Below are 23,394 nucleotides of genomic sequence, written 5' to 3' on the forward strand. Positions count from 1 at the left end.
TTCTTGCTGACCTGGAAGCAAGTTCTAGATTAGTTTCGCCAAAAAAAAAAAAAAAAAAAAGAAGAAAAGAGCAAAAATGAGTAAAACTAAGCTCGGTTCATACCTTTGATCGACGGAGCAGTAATCTCCCGAGGAACACTTGGGTCCCTTATAACTTCAACAGGTGAAAATTCCCAATCACCTCGGATGAAGAAGAATTCTTCCTTCCATCCTTTATTACTCAAATAAGTAGATCGGAAGGTAAGAAGTTTATTCTTCTTCCGGGTTTGGAAGGTAAACAGAAACTTGGTTCTGGCGCATCTGGTAAGTTTATGAACCTTGAGGAACTCCGGCACTGTCAGGGGGTGGTCTTCCCCAAGTATGCTCGGCCAAGCGATCATGCTGGCAAAAAACAACCTCCAGCCATTCGGTGCTAGTTGGTGGGGAGCGATCCGAATGTAGCTCAACAGTTCCTGAACTACCCTAGGGAATGGAAGCCTCAGCCCTGCTCGGAACATCTCTAAATATACGCAAATTTCATTACTATTTGCATTCGCTATTGCCCCAACACGGTCGGTGTCGAAGCGTAGTTGAACCGATTATGGGATTTGCCATTCTTCACATATCTTCGGCTCGTCGTGTTCAAAGATCTTTGCCCGCCATGTAACCGGGTGTGATTCGCCCAGTTCCATGGGAACTTCTTCAGCCTCGAGACTCATTTTCAGAGAAGTAAAGTGTTGAGGGAAGAAAGAAAATGAAATTTCTTGAAGACAGAACGGTTTAGAGAGATGAAATGCCCAAAACAAGAGGGACAAACTCAGCCGAAATTCTGGAAAAACACAATTTTGAAAAAATATATTCGGGCAGAAAAGTTTGGTAACAAGAGAGAAATCAAGTGAAAAAGAAAAGAAGAAGGTTGATGGGAATTCTGAGAAACAACAATGGCTTCTGTGAGACGACAGTAGGGTTTTTTAAACGAGGAAGGAGGAGGGTTTATAAAGGTCTGAGAAAGGGGAAAGCCGAGCGACGCATTTAATACCCTAGGGCCTATGGTTCGGGGAAGCAGCGACTTTACGTTTTCTCGCTCGGTGCAGAAGCCTACACGTGGTTCTCAAAAGGCGGGAAGCGACGCCTTTACGTTTCTCGCTCGGTACAGAAGCTGACGCGTGGCCATGACCGGAAATGTAAAACCACCCAGAAGCCTACACGTGGTTCTCGAAAGGCGCAGGTGAAATATCTCAAACGCTTCAGTTTATCTTTTGAAAATTCAAAATTTGAAAATTTGGAGTTTAAAAGCCCGCTCACATCGTTTTACCGAACGACAAAACTGAGCTTGTAGAAACTGACCTGTGTTCGGTTTCCTACATATAATTTCCTTATTCTGTTAAAAAGAAAAAGGAAATTGGGGGGTAACTGTTGGGTCAAATTTCGGCTTACTTGGGCCCAGTTCTGATCTATCGGCCCATCCCTCATACTCGGTCATTTTTACTATTTAAAACAAACTCATGTTCGGTAAAGCAGCCGTATTTGATTGGGTTATTGATACTCGGCCGTCAAGCTTGGTCAACCGAGCTTAAGGCAGGTACCGAGCATTACTCTTAGAAATATTAGAATGTCAGAGATAAATATCTTGTTTTAGTATATTGTCAAAACGTGGATACTCGGTAAATCCACAGTGTTAGGTGAACAGAAACAATTCGATGCCTATAAAAGGGGGATCTCCTCTCATTATTTCGGTAACTTCTTGTCACCCTCTGAAGCTGAACACTTTGCTTAGCCTTTCTTTGATCTATGATCTTCAAGTTCATTTTTCCCTTAAACACTGTGACTAACTTAGGCATCGGAGCTTCCTCTGGCCGGACAAAGCTGGCAGCCTTGATCCTTTTTTCTTATTTATTATTTTTCAGCTCAACGCTCGGTCATCAACTATTGTGTTGACCCCGTTCCACGTCATCATTCGGAAAACTGCTTAAACAAAAATAAACAATGTTATCCTACAAGGGAAGCAAGTGATTCCAGGACTATATATGTGCATGTTCCACAATACTTCTCCAGTATCAAGAATATAATGAATAAAATCGCCAATACTCTCAAAAGCGTGTTACAGAAGAATGGTTTACCTGGTTAGAACTGAAATCTGGCTTGTAGATGTGCCTTGGCCAAGTATTATATTTTCATCGTTTCAATCGTATTTTAAGTTCCTCAACAAGTCTACTCCTAGGAATTTCTTCTTCTTCAGCGGCCTCAACGTTTTTTAATTTCACAATCCCTTCACTCCGTTCCCTCTCACCCATGATAACCATCCATGGGATCCTCGACTCTCTAGCATGCTCAGTGTGCTTCATCACTCTTTTATTCACAAGATATTCGGCATCCCACAGCTCACTTACCACCTCTGCGGCTAGAGGCAGGTCATCCCCCAATATACTAACTAGGACTTCCGTCTTCGTTGCTCGTGTCGTCTGCGGAAACACCCAAAAGTGGGAGGAAAGAACACATCAGCCTCACAAAAGGTCAATTCAATAAATTATAGATCTCCTAATGAAAGCTTTTTCAAGTTCAACCAAGTGACCAGTTCATCAATCGTAGAGGCATCAATTATTCTTATCACCAGGCTGTGATCTTTATGAAGCTGCTCCATTATAGCAAATACTCGCTCAATTCCAAGACTAACACCAACTGCTGGAACCTGCTCTGTACCAAACATACCTATAAGGTTGTCATATCGTCCGCCAGCAGCAATTGAACCAACCTGAGGACATGCACAAATTAATCAATTTACCATGGAGACACATATGTAGCAATGCAATGCAGCAACTACATTTGACATATTCCAAAAAAAAAAACTATATTTGACATGGGATTTATGACTTACTGATTTAAGTAACATAATTTAGGAGGGAGGAAGGGGGGGAGGGAGGTTATTATATCCTTCAAATCTTTATTTGTTTCAATACCAATTCAGCTACACTTAATCCAACACGGAAAATATTCAAATAGTCAGCCTCTCATCCTGTGAGTTACTTGTCTTGCAATAAGTTGCAAATCAACTGGCCCCGGGGTTGCCTCAACTAGCAAGTGGTTATGCTCCCCAACTAGCAGTGTATACGGAGTTTCTACTGGTTCCAAAAAAAAAAAAAAAACTTACAAATCATCTGGGTCAATCATGCTTGGATTTTTCTTTGCCTGTTTGGTAGTGATAACGAATCCTCAGAAAACAGAACGAAATATGCCAGAAAATCTCAACCTAGCTTCTGCGTCACTAGAGGGAAACCCTTCTGTTGCCACAACATCTCTCCTCCCTATTTTATATAGAATGAAGACCCCCAATACTGACCACATGCATAACAGTAGCAATCTGGTAGAAGGAAATGCACTGGTGATGCCTGCTCTTTTTCTTTGTATACAATTATTAAGGAAGGAATAGGCACATTTCACTGCAATGTTTTCAATGTTTATATGTTATAGTGTTTTGGCCAGTCAATTCCTACTTCTTCAGATTAAGAGTACTTTGACAATAAGAAAGCTCCGGCGGTTTAATCAGTGAAAAAATCCATGGAATTATTTATGGAAGGAGAATTAGCTCTGGAAGTGTTGCCGAATATTACACATTCTCATTGAAAACAAAACAAACGCAATGGAAACATAAGCTGTTTCTATACAAATTACCTGTGTACCCCCTTTAAAAATAGCCTCAAATATGACTCCAGTATAATGATCAAGACCTCTGGCAAGACTCAAGTCAAAAACCACTTTGTCAATACACTCTGATTTGTCAAGAGCTTTAAATAAAATGTCCAGGTCATTCAGTGCATCGACAGATCCTTCATGTTCTAGGAACTTGCTGTCCTCTCGCTTAAGTTTAGATAATAATTCCAAAGGGGGTCCCCTTTCCTTCACAAAAGTGCCAATTTTATCTGCTGTCTCAACAGTTAAGCCTTTCTCCTCCACCTAACAATAACCAACAAGAAATATACATGACTAAACCCATCCAATGATAGAAAACAGAGCACATAAAAAAATTATTTAACCAACATACAGAAGACAACTCGATATGCATACAAGTGTTCTTACCTTTTCTTTTTTTATCTGCTCAAAAGATTGCTTATCTAACTTGTCAATGCTTGAACATATGGTTCTGAATTTTTCCGGTGGTACTCCGCATATGTCCAACATTCCATCGAGTAACTTTCGATGATTTAATTTTATCTGTGGAAGAATATAAAAGAGGGCAGTACTTAACATATAATATTCAAGAAATCACTAAAAAAAGTGTACTTAACATATAAACGAGGGCAGTACTTAACATATAATTTTACCCTTCTATTTTCATTTTTTTTTTAAAATTAAATTTTTAAAAAAAGTCAGAGATATAAAGGTTATTTTATCACTTTTAACGTTTAAAATCTGATGAAGAGGGTACATTGCATTAAATTGAAAGTTGAGAGAATTAAATTGAGAGTTTTTGAAATTCTGAAGGTCTTTTCAAAATGTATAATAGTTCAGGAGGAAATTTCCACTAAAAAAAGAAAAGAAAAGAAGCAACAACAAGATAACGAAGATAAATGCGTCAAGAGGAAGTTCAAATATTTTTACCTAACAATATTCAATTTTGATATGGTATCAAAGCCTTGAAGATAAACTTCAAATCAATTTTCTTCAATGGAAACTTACACCTCTACTTCAAATCAATTTTCTTCAATGGAAACTTACACCTCTACTTCAAATCAATTTTCTTCAATGGAAACTTACACCTCCTCTTCTTCTTCTTCTTCTTCTTCTTTTGCAACAACCTCTCCCAACCGAGATTCTACTTCAAATCCAACCATCAATCCATCACCTGCCTCACAGAGAGGCAACAATCCTATTTTTCCGACCATTCCAATAGGAGAAGAGGCAAATCGGGGGTAGAGGCAGAATGACACTTTGGCTTGGAGGAGGGGGGCCAGCCCCCGAAGTCATAGGGTGGTTCTGAATTTTTATTTATTTATTTATTTTTATTTTTTAAATATGCCTTTAAAAATTAACTTTTACCCCTTCAAGATTTTTTATTTTTTATTTTTTTTGCCCCCTCAAATTACATTCCGCCCTTGGTCGGGGGACACCCTCTGCTTCTACCAATTCACAAGGAAGCTCTTTCAAATCTGTTTGCCAAGTCTGCATATAAAACGTTTTTAAACTTGTGAAATAGATCTAAATGTGTTGTTGTGTAGATACCTCTCATTTTTTTTAAAGTGTTGATTCAGAATGCTTTGGTTTTTGGCATGAAAGGTGTGATTTTTTTAATAAATTTTGAGACTTTGATGTTTTGGGTTTTAGGCCTAGCTTGTTTAATATCTAGGTTGGAAAAAAGAAGTCGTTTTAGGTCCTAGAACACCTTAAATGGAGAAAAATGTATATTTTTCTGAGTTAGGAGTTTATGTGTATGAACCGTTATGAAAACGGTGCCTATCGAATAACCTTCATAACGCTAAGACTGTCCTAATGATGTGATGGTTCTAACGGTACCTTATATTATCCTAACGGTTTTCAGGCATAATGTAGTCATTTGATGTTTTTAGAATTTTTGATCTAGATGTGTAAGTAATGATAACATACCTTGCATACGAGGGGACTACATATGTATTTTACCCCTTTGTTTAATAAATTGTCCATAGAGTGTAAATGAGTTGAGCTTGAGCGAGTTTCCCTTGTTCAGCCTTGGCTCGTTTAAATTTTACTCGGGCTCGAGCTCGAGCCAAGCTCAAGGGCGAGCCAAAAAAATTGAGCTCGAGCTCATAATAAGTTGAGCCGAGCCAGAGCTAGCTCTTATATTTAATTTTTTTTTAAAAAAAATTAAACTTCAAGTACTCTTAAACGGCTTAAGAAGACAGCTTGCATATGAGCATTTGCTTAGCCTGGCTAGTCAAGTTTGGTGCCTGAGTCAATACAGCAAGGCACTTGGTTTCAAAAACAGAGGATATGCATCTTTTTATAGATAAGCAAACTTGGAGATTGGTGTTTTCTTTGCAATGTTTGATAAGTTAACAAGTTGTATTCAAACTGCATTGAGACAATACCCCCTACAAGAGAGAAAAAAAAAAAAAAAAAAAAAAAAAAAAATCAACATTTCTCTCTTAATCTTCCTCACCAGTCATAGCGCATCTTCCACCTGAACTCTTATTTCCCACTCTCTCACTCTCACTCACCAGACGGGTAGTGATAGTTCTGTTTGGGTCTATTTGAAATCTGATTCTTCAATAGTTTCTATATTTCGCAATCTCCCTCAATAGTTTCTGCTTGATTCTTCTTCTTTTCGTTTGGGTTTATTTTAATTGAATCGAGGTCTTTTTAATGATTGCTCTCTCTCTCTCTCTTTGATCACAAAGGGTCTAGAATTTTTCATTTTATAACACTTAAATATAAATGCAATTTTAAGATTTTAATAATTATGAGATTTATAATTAATTATGTGTTACTTAGTTTATATATATATATATATATATATATATATATATATATATATATATACACACACACGAGCTTATATGAGCTTGTTCACGAGCCTAACCGAGTGGAGCCGAGCTTGCTTAATTTAATATTCGAGTTAGGATTTGTGTTCACGAAGCGTTTCATTTAATAATCGAGTCGAGCATGAGCTGAGCTTATACGAGCCGTTCTCGAGCGAGCGAGCGAGCGGCTTGCTCACTTAACACCCCATTTAATACACTCATAGGACTCTCGAAAAAAAAAAAAAAAAAAAAACTCATAGAACCTGCCATGCATATAAGACTTTGAATTTAATATATTATAAATAGGTAGAATTTTTCAATTTACGACCATTAATTAAGCATTCCCGGTCGGGCCCGAACATTGAATGCATCATCATACTATTTAATTCAAATGAACTAGAAATAATCATATTCCATATATATATATATATATATATATATATATATATATATATATATATAATCTGCAAATCCAATATTTAAGGGATGGATGTTTGCATGGATGTAACTATATATTCATATATATACCAAGAAGGACGTATATGGCCCTTTGCTTATTAATTTTTTTTTATTAAGTTAAATAAATATGTATTTTTAGGTTTACAAACTAGAATTGAAACCTTATTAAAATTAGATTTAACCGCTCATTCATACTTTAGCCCTTCAAATTACAAAATTCTAGCTCCGTTCTGAACATCTAGCTCTGTCTCGAGATGTTCAGAACGTCCGAAGCTGTTAGATCATAGAGGGTAGTGAGCAAACCACCTATCCGCCATGGCAAAACATTGCTTAGGCTTGTACTCCGGAGCTGTGTGACCCGCTCCCTACAACCACAATCACAATATAGAAGGAAAGCTCAACTTTTATTCTTCCTCAATAACCAAAAAAAAAAAAACGAAGAAGAAAAATAATTAGAGGTCTATTTCGTGCCTTGACCGTAGCATAAGTCATACTATATTGATTCTTCACGAAGTCCATTGTGTACCTGTTAAAATGATAAGAGTAGTTTTAACTAAGATAATCGGGAAATTTTATTCCGACAAAGTCTTCTTTTAAATTGGGCTGGAGAATTCTTCTTTTAATTCAAATTATTAAATTGATATTTGTCTTTAGAATACTTGATTTTCATGTACTCTAAAGATTTGTTAATTTAATATATTGGATTGAAGAAATAAATTTTCTCCGAGCTGACTTAGAAGAAAACTTTATTGCATGGGGAAAAAGATTAAAATTTGAGAATAAAGGCTAAAAGATGTACAAGTTTTGTAAATTTTAGATACCAACCCGGCAACTTGACCATCCACGAGCCATGGCTCCCAAACATCATTGAGAGTCATATTGAGGGATCTTATCCATTCTAGGGTGCCCAAAAAAGGAACAGACAGGTCGTGGTCTCCGCTGTGACGAGAGAAACAATATATAAGGACTTAAAAATGTTAGAATTTGTATCATGCTCACATTATTAATCAAATCCCAAATAGGTTATTTTGTTTATTTTTCTATGTCCGGTGTTTGGAGCGTACGAAAAATCACAATATATATATATATATAAAACTTTAAATTGTTAAATTGAGAAAATGTTCCAATTAGATCCTGACAGTAAGCTTGGCACGTCCCGACCGGGTCCTAGCAGAGTCTTGGCGGGTCCCAACCGGGTCCTGACAATGTCCCAGTCGGATCCTGGCGAGGTCCCAACCCAGTCTCGGCGTTGTTCTGGGTAGGTCCCGGAGAGTCCCAACAGGGTCCTAACCGGGTCCCATTGGGGTGCCGACGGTGTCCCAACCGGGTCGTGGAAGGGCCCCACCGTCCTAGTGAGGTCACAACTGGATCCAAACAGGGTCCTAACCGGGTCCCATTGGGGTGCCAACGGTGTCTCAACTGGGTATTGGCAAGGTCCTGGTCAGGTCCTAGTGAGGTCCCGACCGGGTCCTAATCAGGTCCCATTGGGGTGTCAACAGTGCCCAAACCGGGTCCTAGTCAGGTCCCAGTGAGGTCCCGACCGGGTCCTAATTGGGTTCTAGTTGGGTCTCGACAGTGTCCCGGTCGAGTCTTGGCAGGGTCCTAGCGACGTCCTGGTTGAGTCTGTCAATTTGAGAATGAGATGTTCAAATTCGGAAAATAGTTTACGGTTTTCAAAAACGAAAACCATTTTTTGAAAATTAACGAAGAATTTTTAGTCAAAACGGAAAATATTTTTCCGTCGCACCAAACGCCGAAAAATACAGAAATTATTTTCCAAAAATTATTTTACAACAAATGAAGCCTAAATAAATATTTCAACTTGTTTTAGTATTTTCCTTATCACTTGTGCATGCAAGTTTAGAAAAGCAAGTTTCTAATTGATGTATTTACTTTTGCTAGTAAAGATTTAATCAGTAAAAGTGGCAAGTACTTTTAGACTGATTTAAGCTTAATTAGCATTTCAATAAACAGAAAATTCAAAATTCTCTCAAATTATATTTCAAGGAAATAAAATTTCCCTGAGGTTTTCGGTGAAAGCATTTTACTTTATTGGGGTTCCAAATAAAAGAGAAGTTTTATTAGAACAAAATGGTTCATATATATTGCACACTAGTTAATTAAATATAGGGCAAAAAAGAAAGAAGAGATGGGGGATGTTGTACGTGCATTATCACCTGTAAATCAACGATCGATAACCTGTGATCTCGGTGAAATTTCGATGATAATCAACGGTACTGATAACATCATATGTGTAGGACATGCTCTCATTACATCTTACCCAGTTCTTTATTGTTCCCTGTTGGTCATCATATATAAGATTCTTATGAAGGGATTATTTTATAATTAAAAAAAAAAAAGGGGGATTTAATTTGTTAACTAGAAATTAAGTATAATAGCAATACCTTCCGGATGTGAAGAGCCTTTTGTACATTTTCATCATTACACCAAATGTAAGAGAGAACGTATGTATAAACCTACAAAATAAATAATTAAATAAAATTAGCAAATTAAGCAATTAAGCACGAAAAAGAGAGAAAAAAAAAAAATCGTTTTACCCGGCACCATAAGGCAGGAGGTTTAGACCATGAATGAGGCATATGAATCAACATAGGATTTTGTTCAAGAAATGCTTGAATATTCCATCTTACTCCATCTGATTTCGGGGAAATTAGAGGACAATAGGGTTCCAAAATGTTGGCGGGATCGAGTTTTTCGATGCACTACAATTACAGATTTAATGGTGATTTTTATTTTATATTTTTTTTAAAAATATGGATGAAAGATTAGAAAAATAGCATTTATCATAAATTAAAATGAAGATAGAAAGTAAATGTTAGTGGGTATTCTTCTCACCCTCGTCACAGCTTCAAGATCTTTCAAACATTCTACATTTTCTGGATCTACAACCACGTACTCACCGTCACAGCTTCTTTTGACCGCCTGGAAATTACAATAAAATTAAATTAGTCCCCACAAATTGACAAATTATTTACAGATCATTTTTCAAACAATCATTTCCTTTCAAATGGTAGCCGGACCTCAGGGACCGAGCTAACTTTGAATTTGGGGGAACTCAGGGCAAAATTTTTTTTGGAAAGGGACCAATTGAGAAAAAATACCTTAAATTATTATTTTTCTTATAATTTGAGGGACCACGGCTACTACCAGTCCCTCCTAAATCCGTCTTTGTATCCGGTGTTAGTGTTTTACATTAAAATGGACGAAAATTTGTGCATGTTACTAATTACTTGTGTAAAGTTTTTTATTTGAATTATCCAAATTATCCTAAAAAAAAAAAAAAAAAAAAAAAGGGGTTGAGAACGAGGGTGGTCCAACAACCCTATATATATATATATATATATATATATATATATATATTATTGTATTATTGTAATTTTTTTATTTAAAGGACAAATGCGACATTCTACTTCCTAAAATTGGGATATTTTGGATATTTGAAATAAAAAAATTGTACATGCCGGTCACATGCAACATTTTCTAACAATTTTAACGTTAAACCCTAACGGGAGGTGTTGACCGCAAGAAAATGGTAGTTGAAGGGAGTTCAGTGTCACAAACAGTAATTTAGAGTAAGTACAAATGATGTGTTGGTTTGAAGGGTAATTTATAGGGTGTATATATAAACCATAAAGTAAAGAATTCACTAAGCTCTCTCAAACTACAGTCAAAAGAAAAGAAAAAGAAAAAGAAAAAGAAAAAAAAAAAAAAAAACCAACAGTCCCTTAGATCATCATACTTTAAAAATCATGGGGTCATTTTTTGTGGATTTACCTGATAGAGTTCATCAGATATAAGTGCCATGCCACGAGCATATTCTACTTTTGCATTGGCATCGCCACGTCTATCTGTTACTGGGTTGCCAAGCAAGTACCCCTGTTTTCAATTTATAAAGGCAGGGTTTAATCTCAAACGAATAAAAATTAATAAATTTAATCATTTAATTTAATATTCAATCAAGAACTAGCTCAAGTTGCATAATAAAAATGTTTACACTGAGCTTTATTAACGGCGAGCGTCCGACACTGTTACCTGCAAGAGAAAAAACATACATGAAAAATCAAATTGACCTTTGGGAGTTGAAATTTAGAAGGGAACCACCTTAAAAAAGAGTAATGTTATCAAATAACGTGACGTATTTTAAGTGATTTTTTACATGGAAAGAAGAAAGAAAAGAAAACCACTTAAAACATGTTATGTTAGCGAGTGTGAAGAGTAGTAGCACTCGCTCATAAATTACCGTCATGTATTTCTTGAACAATGATAGGAACGATGATGCCGGAATATGAATCACCACCAACGTATAGCACATTCGACATGAATTCTGGGTGAATATCCTTTAACCACTGTATCAATCAGCACAGATAGAAAGATGAGCAGCTCTTGGAATAAATTCCATTAATATATATATAATCTTTATAAAGAATTATTATTATTATTATTATGATCATGTGCTTTTAGTTCATATGAGAATGGTAAAAGTCTCATTATTTTTATAGAATTTTCACTCACCTTCTTCAAGAATTCATAGGTTTGTGCTGCAGATCTTAGATCTGTGATATTGTAACCTTGGGAGCTTGTTGCATATGAGAATCCCGAGCCAACGGGAGCATCTAAAAATATTATGCTAGCAACCTGGAAATTATCACCATTGTTTCATAACAAAGAGTAAACAAACAATCCTCCATAGTAACCATTTTCTCGCATTTTCTAAGTAAACAAACAAGTCTTTACAATCAAAATATATTGACCGAAGCATCTGTGGCCTTTTTGCCTCGGTAATTGTTTTATGCAGCTCTTCAAAAAGACTAGGATTCAACCCTTTTTTTTTAGTTGGTGTTTTGATTTTTTGTAGCCCTTTCTCAATTTGATAATATATATATATATATATATATATATATATATATATATATATGATGATTGAATTGATAGATAGAAGGGTACGATGACATACCTTTGTCCATGAATATGGGTTCAACAAAAATGTTGGTAGATTTCCATCGAAATCTTCATAATTAAATGACAATGGACCTACATTAAAGTGCAAAGTAATCAAATTAAGGCGTTGGACCCAAAAAATAAATTCCTAAATTTTTAGCTGAGATAAATATTAATAAAAGAAACAACAAGTTCACTTAACATTTCTGACCGATATAAAAAAGAAACGGTCCGTTTGGCAATGGACTTGTTGAAGTTTCACTTTTTTTTCAACTTTCCAATATTTTTACTTTTTATTACAATTCAAATAAAAAATTCACTATAAAACAAAATTTTTTACTTTTTTCATACAAAAAATTTAAAATTTCTATATATATATATATATATATACACAAAAGCATTCACGCAAACATGATCTATATATCTTAGGTGAGAAACGGTCCAAATCTTTACTTACATAATGGTATATAATAATTGTGGTTTTTTTTTTTTTCTTAGTCAATAATTGAGATTTGAAACCGTACATAAATTGTCAATTTTTGTTGGATTGGGTCTTTGTTCATTTCATATGAAAATCAATTAGTATTTAGCGAGGGAGGCACTCAAAATCGCACACCGTAATGCATGTTTTAAGAGTCTTCCACGAGAGCAGAGCGGTAATATTGCTCCTCAACAATCCCTCCCTCAACGTAACGCTCTCGCGACTTGAATCCACGACTCTGATACCATTTGTTGGATCAGACCTTTAACCATTTCATCTGAAAACCAATTGAATGTCCCTATAAATTTTTCAATATGACAAAAATATCCCTATAAATTAAAAAAAAAAACAAAAAAAATTAATTTGAAAATAATATTTTTTTAAACGAAAATTTTTAATTTTTAATTTTTTTTTAAACGGAAATTTTTATATTTAAAAAAAAAAAAAACTATTTTTTATTTAGTTTTAAAAAACGAAATTTTTTATTTTATTAAACGAAATTTTTTTATTTTTTTAAACGTAAATTTTTATTTAAAAAAAAATTATAAAACAAAACAATAAATAAAATGAAAGTTTTCAATTTTTATATATAAAAAAAAAAAAAAAAATCTAAATTTTTAAAATTTTTTTCTTATAAAATGGATTTTTTATAAAAATAATAATAAAAAATTGGCCATCATTTGGATTTTTTTTTGTGTTAGTTTTAGGCTTTTTTTAAGAAATTTTAGTATTTTTGTTTTTATTTTACTAAGGGTAATTTTGTCATTAGAGAACATTGATAATTTTTGGTAGTTTCGGTGGTAGTTTGTGCAAACAATATAGAGGATATGAAAAACTGCTTTGGAATGAATAATCCAAGCATTAATGTATATTCTTTTATGTAGTTGTACAATGGTTCTTAGTAAGGTAAGTTACAATGAACGTACCCCTATACAACAAAGAAAAGTATCAAACGAAATGATAATAAGGGAGAATCATATGACCGTTGCTCTGTACAAGGCAACTCTGTACAATATCTCTGGGAGATTTGGTGAGCTGGTGATTGTGCAACAATCACTGGGCCATGATGCTTGGGATTGAGAATCATCATGCAATCAACTGATTGCATGATGTTTGGGATCTTTATTGTTGATTGCATGATCTCCTTGATATGCTGTCTTTACAGTTTGAGGGGTAGTGAACTTTCCCCTTAAATTTAACTGCCAAATTTTTCTTCTTAATTAATTTTTAAACTGTAATTAGGATTTAGGCCCAACATTTTTCAAAGCAAAAGAAAAGGGTTGGAAAGTCTACCAATTTCGTAAAGGAGTCCGGTGAGAGAAGAACAACCAGGGCCTCCTGTGAGCCAGAGCAAGAGAGGGTCCTTCTTTGGTTTCCCTTCGGATTCAATGAAGTAGTAAAACAGTTGCACATCGTCGGCATCCCCCACGCCCACATATCTGAGAATTTACACACAAAATATGGCCGTCACTGTCACTTTTCTGGTTGGGAAATCAAATCCCTGTCACTATTCTGGTTTCTGGTTTAAGGCTTTCCAAAAACTGCTTTTGCTCTTTGTTTGTTTGTTGGTTTTACAGATATGTCTTTTCATCCAAAAAAGAAAGAAAGAAAAAGATGACTTACCCAGTTTCAAGTTTGAAAGGAAGTTTTCCGGGAAAGCCCGGTAGGGTCTCGACGATTGACTGGGACTTGACGGTGCCCAATGCTGCAAACACCACTAACACAAGCAGCCAAAGCAAAGTGATGAAATTGTTTGTGCTGAACATACTTCTCAACTCTTGCTGATTTGCTGCCATCTCTGAAAACCCTCTGTTCACAATGTACGAATTCAAAAATGGATCGATTCTTTGACTTTCTGCTCAATCTGTGTCCACAATATATATATAGGGCTAAGATTATCTGTTATGGAGAGTGACTTTTTACACTGTTTCTAAACGAGACCATAACATATTTAATATGATATGACGTTACTCTACTTAAAAGCTTACGTATATGGGTTTGAGTCCAACCATGTGAATTTGAACTCCTAATCTACATTGCACCTTTGTCCATACTCCAAAGATCTTTGTCCGTGCATGTGCTACTCTATCATCGGCTCTAATGCAACTTTGTTAGGGAGATTAACACTATGGAAAGTCTTTTAGTAAGACCATAATATAGTATGTTAGGATTCTATATTCAACCCAAAAGCTTAAATCTATAAATATGTGCCCAACTCCTATATTAACCACTCAAACTTGTGACATCTTTTCAAAAAATGATTTTCTGGAAAATGTTTTCCGTACTTTCAAGTGTTTGGTGCGACGTAAAATAATAGTCAACAAAAAATATTTTCAGTTTGAGCGAAAAAAAAAACCTCTTTAATTTTTGAAATTTTTTTTCCATTTTGAAAACTGTAAACTATTTTCCGAATTTGATTACCTTATTCTCAAATCGACAAACCCAACTAGGACGTCGTCGGGACTTTGTCGAGACCTGACCGGGACACTGCCGGGACCATGGTAGGACTTGACTAGGACCCCGTCAGGACACCGTTAGGGCCTAGTTAGGACACCATGTGACTTGACCAAGAAATCGCCGGGACCCGGTCGGGACCTGCCGAGACTCGACCGGGACACCACAGGGACCTGACTGGGACACTATCGAGACTCTGTTAGGAGACCGCCGAGAATCGACTGAGACACCGATGGGACCCGATTAAGACATGGTCGAGACCCACCGAGACCTGACCGGGACACTGCTGGGACCCGGTTAGGACATTGCCGGAACTTGACCGAAACACCGATGGGACACAGTTAGCACCTGGTTGGGACCTACCAAGACTCGATCGAGATATGTCATGACTTGGTTAAGACACGACTAGAACACTGATGGGACTCATTTAGAACCCTGTCAGAACTTGACTGGGACCCCGCTAGGACCCTTGGAGGACCCGTTTAGGACACCGCTGGGACTTGGTCTGGACCTAACATGACCCTCTTTGGACCCGTTTGGGACTCGTGGGACGCAACTAGGTCACCGTCGGGACTTGAACAAGAGATTTTCGTAATTTAAAATTTAATATATATATATATATATATATATATATATATATATGCACTAAACATCGAAAAATATTTTCCAAAAAATTATTTTTCAAAATAATATTTTCCGAAAACATTTTTCAGTCAATTATTTTTATGTGTAACACATGCATACTTAACGGTCTCAAACCCTTCAAACACCATCTTATTGGTAGGTGAAAATTAAAACATGTTGTCCAAAAAACGATGGATAGATGTGGGGATCAGGATCCTAGATGAGGAGGTGTGTCCAAAAAATGAGACCCCATATTTTATTGCTTGTGCCACCAAGAGTCGCGCGTGAATTGAATTCTCAACTAAACGTCAAAGAGCCATGCAGAATTACAGATCGATGTGGGTAGTTGGCATCGGATAATTAACGGATGGATATACCAAACTTCCTTTATCATTATAATTGAAATACTTCGACTTTTTTCTCCCTTTCCTTTTTAGTTTTCTCTTCGTGCCCCCATTTCCTTTCTTTTCTCTGCAGTAAAATAATGCTAAGGTCCAAAAGCTACAATTACATAGTTATCTCTTAGCTAATCCTATTGTATTGAGTTATTTTTTACGCAATATAGATAGAGTTGAGTACTTTAATTGTTAACTACGAGTGTTATGCCCTGACATAGGCCACACATATTGACAAACAACACAAACCTTGCTATATTGTTAGCGTGAGTGCTTTATTGTTTTGGTTTAAACATGTGATTACGTAAAAGAAAATGCCACTTATTAATGATGTTGATTGATTTTTTTCTTAAGCACATTATGCTCGTTGTTATGCAATGTTTTGTTGTTTTTCCCTTTCTCTTTCTGGTTTCAATTGTTTATCAAAATAAAAAATAAAAAATTCACATCTAAGTTCATGTTTTTTGCTTAACTTGTGCACAAATTCCTATCAAATTACATGAAAAATAAATTATATGAATTGCATAAAATAAAACAATTTTAAGGTGTCTCATTTACTTACTATGCCCAATTTCTTGATTTTGAATTTGCCACCAAAGAAGAGCATTTGGATAGGGGCCATAGGGCCTAAGATATCACTTATGAAGGGGGGAAAGAGTAATTAAAACCATTCAATAATCCCATGTCGGCCTATACAGCGGGCCGAGTAAAAATAGGCCTGCCTCTGCCATTCACCCGCCCACACGGGTTTATTGGCAAATAGCCCAAGTCATAATAAGAGCGGATGGATGGCCCTACCCGCTATCCGCCCATAACACGCAAATAGCGGGCTTAGGGGTAGGCGGGGGCAGATTATCTGCCTTTGTCTACCTCTTATACTAATAATATATTATAGAAAAAAAATTTAAAAAATTATAACAGAAGGACATCATTTTAATTCAAGAAATGACGCCATTTCATTTAGGGAAAGTTTATACTGGAACCTTCCTTTTATTTCCATTCATTTGAACAAACCCTAAACACAATCCCCTATTCCCTTTCTTGCCGCCTAAGTCTCTTGCCAAAAATAAGCACCAGGAAAAGAATACAAGTTTCAAGATGCTGAATAAAAATAAACAATGTTATCCTATAAGGGAAGCAAGTGATTCCAGGACTATGTATGTGCATGTTCCACAATACTTCTCCAGTATCAAGAATATAATGAATACAATCGCCAATACTCTCAAAAGCGTGTTACAGAAGAATTATTTACCTGGTTAGAACTGAAATCTAGCTTGTAGATGTGCCTTGGCCAAGTACTATATTTTCATCGTTTCAATCGTATTTTAAGTTCCTCAACAAGTCTACTCCTAGGAATTTCTTCTTCTTCAGCGGCCTCAATGTTTTTTAATTTCACAATCCCTTCACTCCATTCCCGCTCACCCATGATAACCATCCATGGGATCCTCGACTCTCTAGCATGCTCAATGTGCTTCATCACTCTTTTATTCACAAGATATTCGGCATTCACTTCGGCATCCCACAGCTCACTTACCACCTCTGCGGCTAGAGGCAGGTCATCCCCCAATATACTAACTAGGACTTCCGTCTTCGTTGCTCGTGTCGTCTGTGGAAACACCCAAAAAGTGGGAGGAAAGAACACATCAGCCTCACAAAAGGTCAATTCAATAAATTATAGATCTCTTAATGAAAGCTTTTTCAAGTTCAACCAAGTGACCAGTTCATCAATCATAGAGGCATCAATTATTCGTATCACCTGGCTGTGATCTTTATGAAGCTGCTCCATTATAGCAAATACTCGCTCAATTCCAAGACTAACACCAACTGCTGGAACCTGCTTTGTACCAAACATACCTATAAAGTTGTCATATCGTCCGCCAGCAGCAATTGAACCAACCTGAGGACATGCACAAATTAATCAATTTGCCATGGAGACACATATGAAGCAATGCAATGCAGCAACTACATTTGACATAGGATTTATGACTTACTGATTTAAGTAACATAATTTAGGAGGGAGGGAGGGGGGGGGAGGGAGGTTATTACATCCTTCAAATCTTTATTTGTTTCAATACCAATTCAGCTACACTTAATCCAACACGGAAAATATTAAAATAGTCAGCCTCTCATCCTGTGAGTTACTTGTCTTGCAATAAGTTGCAAATCAACTGGCCCCGGGGTTGCCTCAACTAGCAAGTGGTTATGCTCCCCAACTAGCAGTGTATACGGAGTTTCTACTGGTTCCAAAAAAATAAAAAACTTACAAATCATCTGGGTCAATCATGCTTGGATTTTTCTTTTCCTGTTTGGTAGTGATAACGAATCCTCAGAAAACAGAACGAAATATGCCAGAAAATCTCAACCTAGCTGCTGCGTCACTAGAGGGAAACCCTTCTGTTGCCACAACATCTCTCCTCCTTATTTTATATAGAATGAAGACCCCCAAAATGAAACATAAATTATTGGAATACCTTTTAATGTTGATTCTAAGGCTTACCAAGAGTTATTCCAAGTTCCCTAACAATATTTCTACTCGTTCCAAAAAAAAAAAAAAACCTTACAAATCATCTGGGTCAATCATGCTTGGATTTTTCTTTGCCTGTTTGGTAGTGATAACGAATCCTCAGAAAACAGAACAAAATATGCCAGAAAATCTCAACCTAGCTGCTGCGTCACTAGAGGGAAACCCTACTGTTGCCACAACATCTCTCCTCCCTATTTTATATAGAATGAAGACCCCCAAAATGAAACATAAATTATTGGAATACCTTTTAATGTTTGATTCTAAGGCTTACCAAGAGTCATTCCAAGTTCCCTAACAATATTTTTCACATTTCATAAAGATTATAACTCAATATGTTGTTTACCTACCTCATATTTTTTAAGATGCAGTAGAGTTTTGGTGTTCTAAGATAGGGAGGATTAAGACACTCAAACTTTAGAAAAACCTATCCCACTATCCTTCTAAGACATCCAAAGTATGCTCCTAAATATTCCCATCACTTCCACAAGGGCAACATACTTCCCACCCCTACCTTCCACAATCCTTTTCCAACCTACATCCCTAAATAGAGCCTCCATCATCACAAGTCGCCATCTCCCAAAAATCATATCTTGATATAACAGCAACATGAAGCATCTTCTTGGAGGAATCATCTTCGCTTCCACAGAAATTAGACAACACAAATAAATGGATGAAACAATAAAATTTATCAAGCTGAAAATGGTCCATGATACAGGACCTATTTGATGGTTGTCCACAAACTCACATCACGTTTAAGGCAAGATTTTAACATTCATCAGAAAATACATGACCATATCAAGTAGAGCAAAGACAAAACATATTAAGGAAATATGTCTTAACGACTACTATCAGAAAAGATTAAAATATAATAGTAAACCATATACTGCAACCAATACTGACCACATGCATAACAGTAGCAATCTGGTAGAAGGGAATGCACTGGTGATGCCTGCTCTTTTTCTTTGTATACAATTATTAAGGAAGGAATAGGCACATTTCACTGCAATGTTTTCAATGTTTATATGTTATAGTGTTTTGGCCAGTCAATTCCTACTTCTTCAGATTAAGAGTACTTTGACAATAAGAAAGCTCCAGCGGTTTAATCAGTGAAAAAATCCATGGAATTATTTATGGAAGGAGAATTAGCTCTGGAAGTGTTGCCGAATATTACACATTCTCATTGAAAACAAAACAAATGCAATGGAAACATAAGCTGTTTCTAAGCAAATTACCTGTGTACCCCCTTTAAAAATAGCCTCAAATATGACTCCAGTATAATAATCAAGACCTCTGGCAAGACTCAAGTCAAAAACCACTTTGTCAATACACTCTGATTTGTCAAGAGCTTTAAATAAAATGTCCAGGTCATTCCGTGCATTGACAGATCCTTCATGTTCCAAGAACTTGCTGTCCTCTCGCTTAAGTTTAGATAACAATTCCAAAGGGGGTCCCCTTTCCTTCACAAAAGTGCCAATTTTATCTGCTGTCTCAACAGTTAAGCCTTTCTCCTCCACCTAACAATAACCAACAAGAAATATACATGACTAAACCCATCCAATGATAGAAAACAGAGCACATAAAAAAATTATTTAACCAACATACAGAAGACAACTCAATATGCGTACAAGTGTTCTTACCATTTCTTTTTTTATCTGCTCAAAAGATTGCTTATCTAACTTGTCAATGCTTGAACATATGGTTCTGAATTTTTCCGGTGGTACTCCGCATATGTCCAACATTCCATCGAGTAACTTTCGATGATTTAATTTTATCTGTGGAAGAATATAAAAGAGGGCAGTACTTAACATATAATATTCAAGAAATCACTTTAGGATTTTAAACCACAACATGCAAGGAAACATGTAGAATTAGGACCTTTGATGGGGTAATGATACCAAGACTTGGTCTAAATCCAAAAGATCCAAATTCCTTTACATTAAGATGGCAGGTATGAAAGGATAAACTGAATGCCATTGTTGACATCGCACAGCAGTAGAGGCAGGTATGAAGATAGGAGGCATCTCGGGTTCAACCCTTATTAATAAATTAAAAAAATTCAATGGAAATTCTAATTTTTGAAATACTGAATATCATAACTACATCCACTTATAAACCATCAAGGTTATTCCCCCCCCTTTTTTTTTGTCCAATGTCATTACTTTAAAAATTAATCATATTTTAAATTTTGACTGTGCGACTAAATTTTTAAATGCAGGAACTGTATCCAATAGAAATGACAGTTCACACCAGAAGTCATATCAATATCAAACAGGAAATAAGCTTACTATACATAATCCACAATAAAGTTCAACGTATGAAACTTCTAGTAACACATATAGAAGAGAAAAGTGATGTTACCTCATAATCTCCAACGTTCAGTTTATCAAGAAGTTCTGCCAAAATTTTAACAACCTCGAAATCTGGCCCCATTTTTACATGTTGGCCAGCAATATCGAAATCACACTGATAAAATTCACGGTATCTTCCCTTAGATGGGTTGTCCCTCTGGTAAACCTTAGCTATCTGGTACCTTTTAAATGATGTGATACCATTCATAGCCACATACCTAGCAAATGGTACAGTTAAGTCATATCGCAAAGAACAAAGCTCTCCACCCTGCCAACAAATTGAATGTAAATTACATAAATGTGCCAAAAGATGAAATGGAGTAACTAAATTCATTTTTCTCATCACGGCAAACTGAATCAATTCCAAGTTAGCAGCAAAAAATCCAAATAACAGTCTTTATAAGAGGAACTTTTTTCTTTTAAATAAAGATAAAATATGGAAGCCAAAGACTCAAACAATCAACCATATCAGCAACAACCCAATTGAACAAATGAAAATTCTCAAAAAGAAAAAATAATGAGAAAATAAATTTGACTTAAATTGAACCAACTAAATTTCAAATATTTGCTCGTAAAAAAAAATGTCAAATATTTACCTGGTCCGCAAGATCATAAATCAACTTTGAATCTTCCCCATATTTTCCCATGAGAGTTTCTCTCAATTCAAAAACTGGAGTATCCAAGGCCATAGCACCATATGCTTCTCGAAAACCCCCTCTATAAGTGAAAAAGCTCCCTTTCTTATTGTCATTTGTTCTTTCGAAAAATCACGAGTACCCTAATTGTACCATAATATACTTACAGTCAGCATGCTAGTGAAAGCATTTTTAAGAGGAAAAGAAGATGAATAAAAACACAATAGAATGTTCATAAAATGGAATGATAAAGATAATGGTTTTGAACGATAAAGATACTGTTTTCAATATTTTACTCATCCCATTTAATACCAAGCAAAAAAAACCCAAAGCAGGCAAAACCATTCAACAAATATTGAACGATGAAAAGTTTCAGGAATATTATCACCTTGGGAAGCTTTGGCAGCTTCTACTTGCGTTGCTTTCCACAATCTCCCTCACCCTTTGCAACAAACCGTCGAATTCCCGATCCTTCGGGTGCAAAAACAGCAAAAGTTCTTCCCCCCATATCTCCAATAACCCTGAACCCCCAATCCCACCCACTCCCTTACCCTGCAACCTATCCTTAATCAATTGCACAATCACACCAGTCCCTTTCCCCAGCACCACCTTCTTCTTCTTCTCACTCTTCCTCTCCACCTTCACGTTCCCTCCATTCACCTCAACACCCTTTTCACTCTTCTCATTCCATTCCACACCCTCAAGCGCAATGAAACCCGTTATCGCCTCCCACGCCACAATCTTCCACACCATTCCCAACAACACATTCACTTCGTGCACAAACTTTTCATACTCCTTTTTGCATCCCAATTCCGAAACCAACTCAAACGCATTACTAAAACTCTCACTACTCACGCATTTCCTTTCAAACAAACTCCCCAAACTCGATCGCAAATTATCGCTGCCAACCAAATCCAAATTCGATTTAGCACGGTTCAAGCTACACTCCCCCAAGTAGTACAGCGCCGAGGCCAATGGTGACAACACGGTATGCACCAACGGTCCTTCCGCATTCGCCACCGCCACGCCCGAATTCAACCCGATTCGCGTCTCGGTATGAACCAACTTCGCTATCTTCCTCAAGCACCCGTGATGTTTCGGGATTTTTGAGACCGATAAACTCTCAACCTTACCCACCAACTTCGACCCATTGAGCAAGACCTTCATATCACTGGCCACCACAACCTCCTCCTTCGCCGAAAACCCATCTCCGGAATCCACCGAATTGAACGCCGCCAAGTCGGCTCTCGCTGCCTCACACGAAATGGCGGCGACGTCGTCGGAAACTACCGATAAAGCCGCGGATTCGTGGTCCAAAATGGCGAACACCCCGTACAAAGCAGCGGATGATTTCTCCAGCACATAGAGCTCCTCTTGGGTCACATCAAGGGGTTCGAATTCTAGGGCTTGAGACCTGGAATTCAGTGCTTCGGAGAATCGAACCGGAAGGACAGTGCGAATGCCTGGGGAAGCGGAGAGGAGGAGCTTGTTGAGGAGCACAGTAAGGAAGGCGCGGGATTCGACTAGGGTAAAGGTTTTGGGGAGGGTGATTTCGTGCTTGACTGATGGCGGGCGCTGATTGGAGGAGGAGGAGGCAAGCCTATCGAGCGCAGATGAGTCGGCGCGCACCTGAGCGAGGCCGCTGGCGACGGCGTAGAGTGAGGATGGGGAGAGAGAGATGCCCTTGCCTCCTAGTGTTATGACAGAGATTTCTCCTCTCTCCGCCATTGCCTTTGCCTTCGAGCTCAGAGACTCTGAGAGTGTTTTTGCTTTAGGGGTTTTTGGGTTTTGATCAGCCTGGGCGTTACGATACATTAACGAACCATTTTTTTGGTTATATTAATTCATGTAATATTTATGGTAAGTAATGCTAAAAAAATATTTTTGTTTTTTTTTTTTTTTGTCTTTTTAAAGGTGTTGTGGTTTTAAAATTATTATTTGATTAAAACTTTATAATGATTTATTTAAAATCTAATAATAATAAATCACTCCCCTCAAAATAATAATAATAATAATACTAATAATAATAAATTACTATAAAATTT

At 36.7% G+C, this 23,394-nt stretch overlaps 2 protein-coding genes and 1 long non-coding RNA gene across 4 annotated transcripts; all 3 read right to left on the reverse strand.

The window, feature by feature from the left end:
- Positions 1-2,351: 2,351 nt before the first annotated feature.
- Positions 2,352-3,932, reverse strand: LOC148586165 (uncharacterized). Its single transcript, XR_015912000.1, has 3 exons — positions 3,649-3,932; positions 2,591-2,731; positions 2,352-2,441 (listed from the first exon to the last, which is right to left on the reverse strand). It is a non-coding gene; the product is annotated as an uncharacterized LOC148586165 (long non-coding RNA).
- A 3,107-nt stretch (positions 3,933-7,039) lies between these two features.
- Positions 7,040-14,215, reverse strand: LOC132177395 (serine carboxypeptidase-like 13). 2 transcript variants are annotated; one of them, XM_088516089.1, is made up of 14 exons: positions 13,993-14,215; positions 13,663-13,808; positions 11,905-11,981; positions 11,463-11,585; positions 11,191-11,296; positions 10,945-10,982; positions 10,725-10,826; positions 9,786-9,872; positions 9,488-9,652; positions 9,335-9,406; positions 9,107-9,228; positions 7,755-7,868; positions 7,401-7,455; positions 7,040-7,294 (listed from the first exon to the last, which is right to left on the reverse strand). In XM_088516089.1, exons 1-14 carry the CDS (start codon positions 14,163-14,165, stop codon positions 7,211-7,213), a joined length of 1,464 nt encoding a protein of 487 aa, XP_088372215.1. In that variant the 5' UTR covers positions 14,166-14,215; the 3' UTR covers positions 7,040-7,210. The 2 variants fall into 2 exon arrangements, with proteins under 2 accessions (XP_088372215.1, XP_088372216.1); XM_088516090.1 differs by lacking the exon at positions 11,463-11,585.
- A 2,702-nt stretch (positions 14,216-16,917) lies between these two features.
- LOC132177393 (histidine--tRNA ligase, cytoplasmic) lies at positions 16,918-23,135 on the reverse strand. The gene is given in 9 exon segments (XM_088516088.1): positions 16,918-17,448; positions 17,599-17,739; positions 19,599-19,880; positions 20,004-20,138; positions 20,725-20,982; positions 21,311-21,409; positions 21,412-21,492; positions 21,738-21,757; positions 21,760-23,135. Coding segments are annotated over 9 exon segments (2,634 nt in total). The 5' UTR covers positions 23,078-23,135; the 3' UTR covers positions 16,918-17,148.
- Between the last annotated feature and the right edge of the window lie 259 nt (positions 23,136-23,394).

Source organism: Corylus avellana, chromosome 4 (assembly GCF_965113065.1).
Source record: "Corylus avellana chromosome 4, dhCorAvel1.hap1.2, whole genome shotgun sequence".
Lineage (NCBI taxonomy): Eukaryota > Viridiplantae > Streptophyta > Magnoliopsida > Fagales > Betulaceae > Corylus > Corylus avellana.

Excerpts from the sequence above, each read along its gene's own strand:
- LOC132177395 (XM_088516089.1), bottom strand. The coding sequence starts at position 14,165 with ATGGCAGCAAATCAGCAAGAGTTGAGAAGTATGTTCAGCACAAACAAT. Across the intron at positions 11,982-13,662 it reads CGGACTCCTTTACGAAATTG|GTCCATTGTCATTTAATTAT; the intron begins GTAGACTTTCCA and ends ACTTTAATGTAG. Across the intron at positions 11,297-11,462 it reads CCTATGAATTCTTGAAGAAG|TGGTTAAAGGATATTCACCC; the intron begins GTGAGTGAAAAT and ends TGATTGATACAG.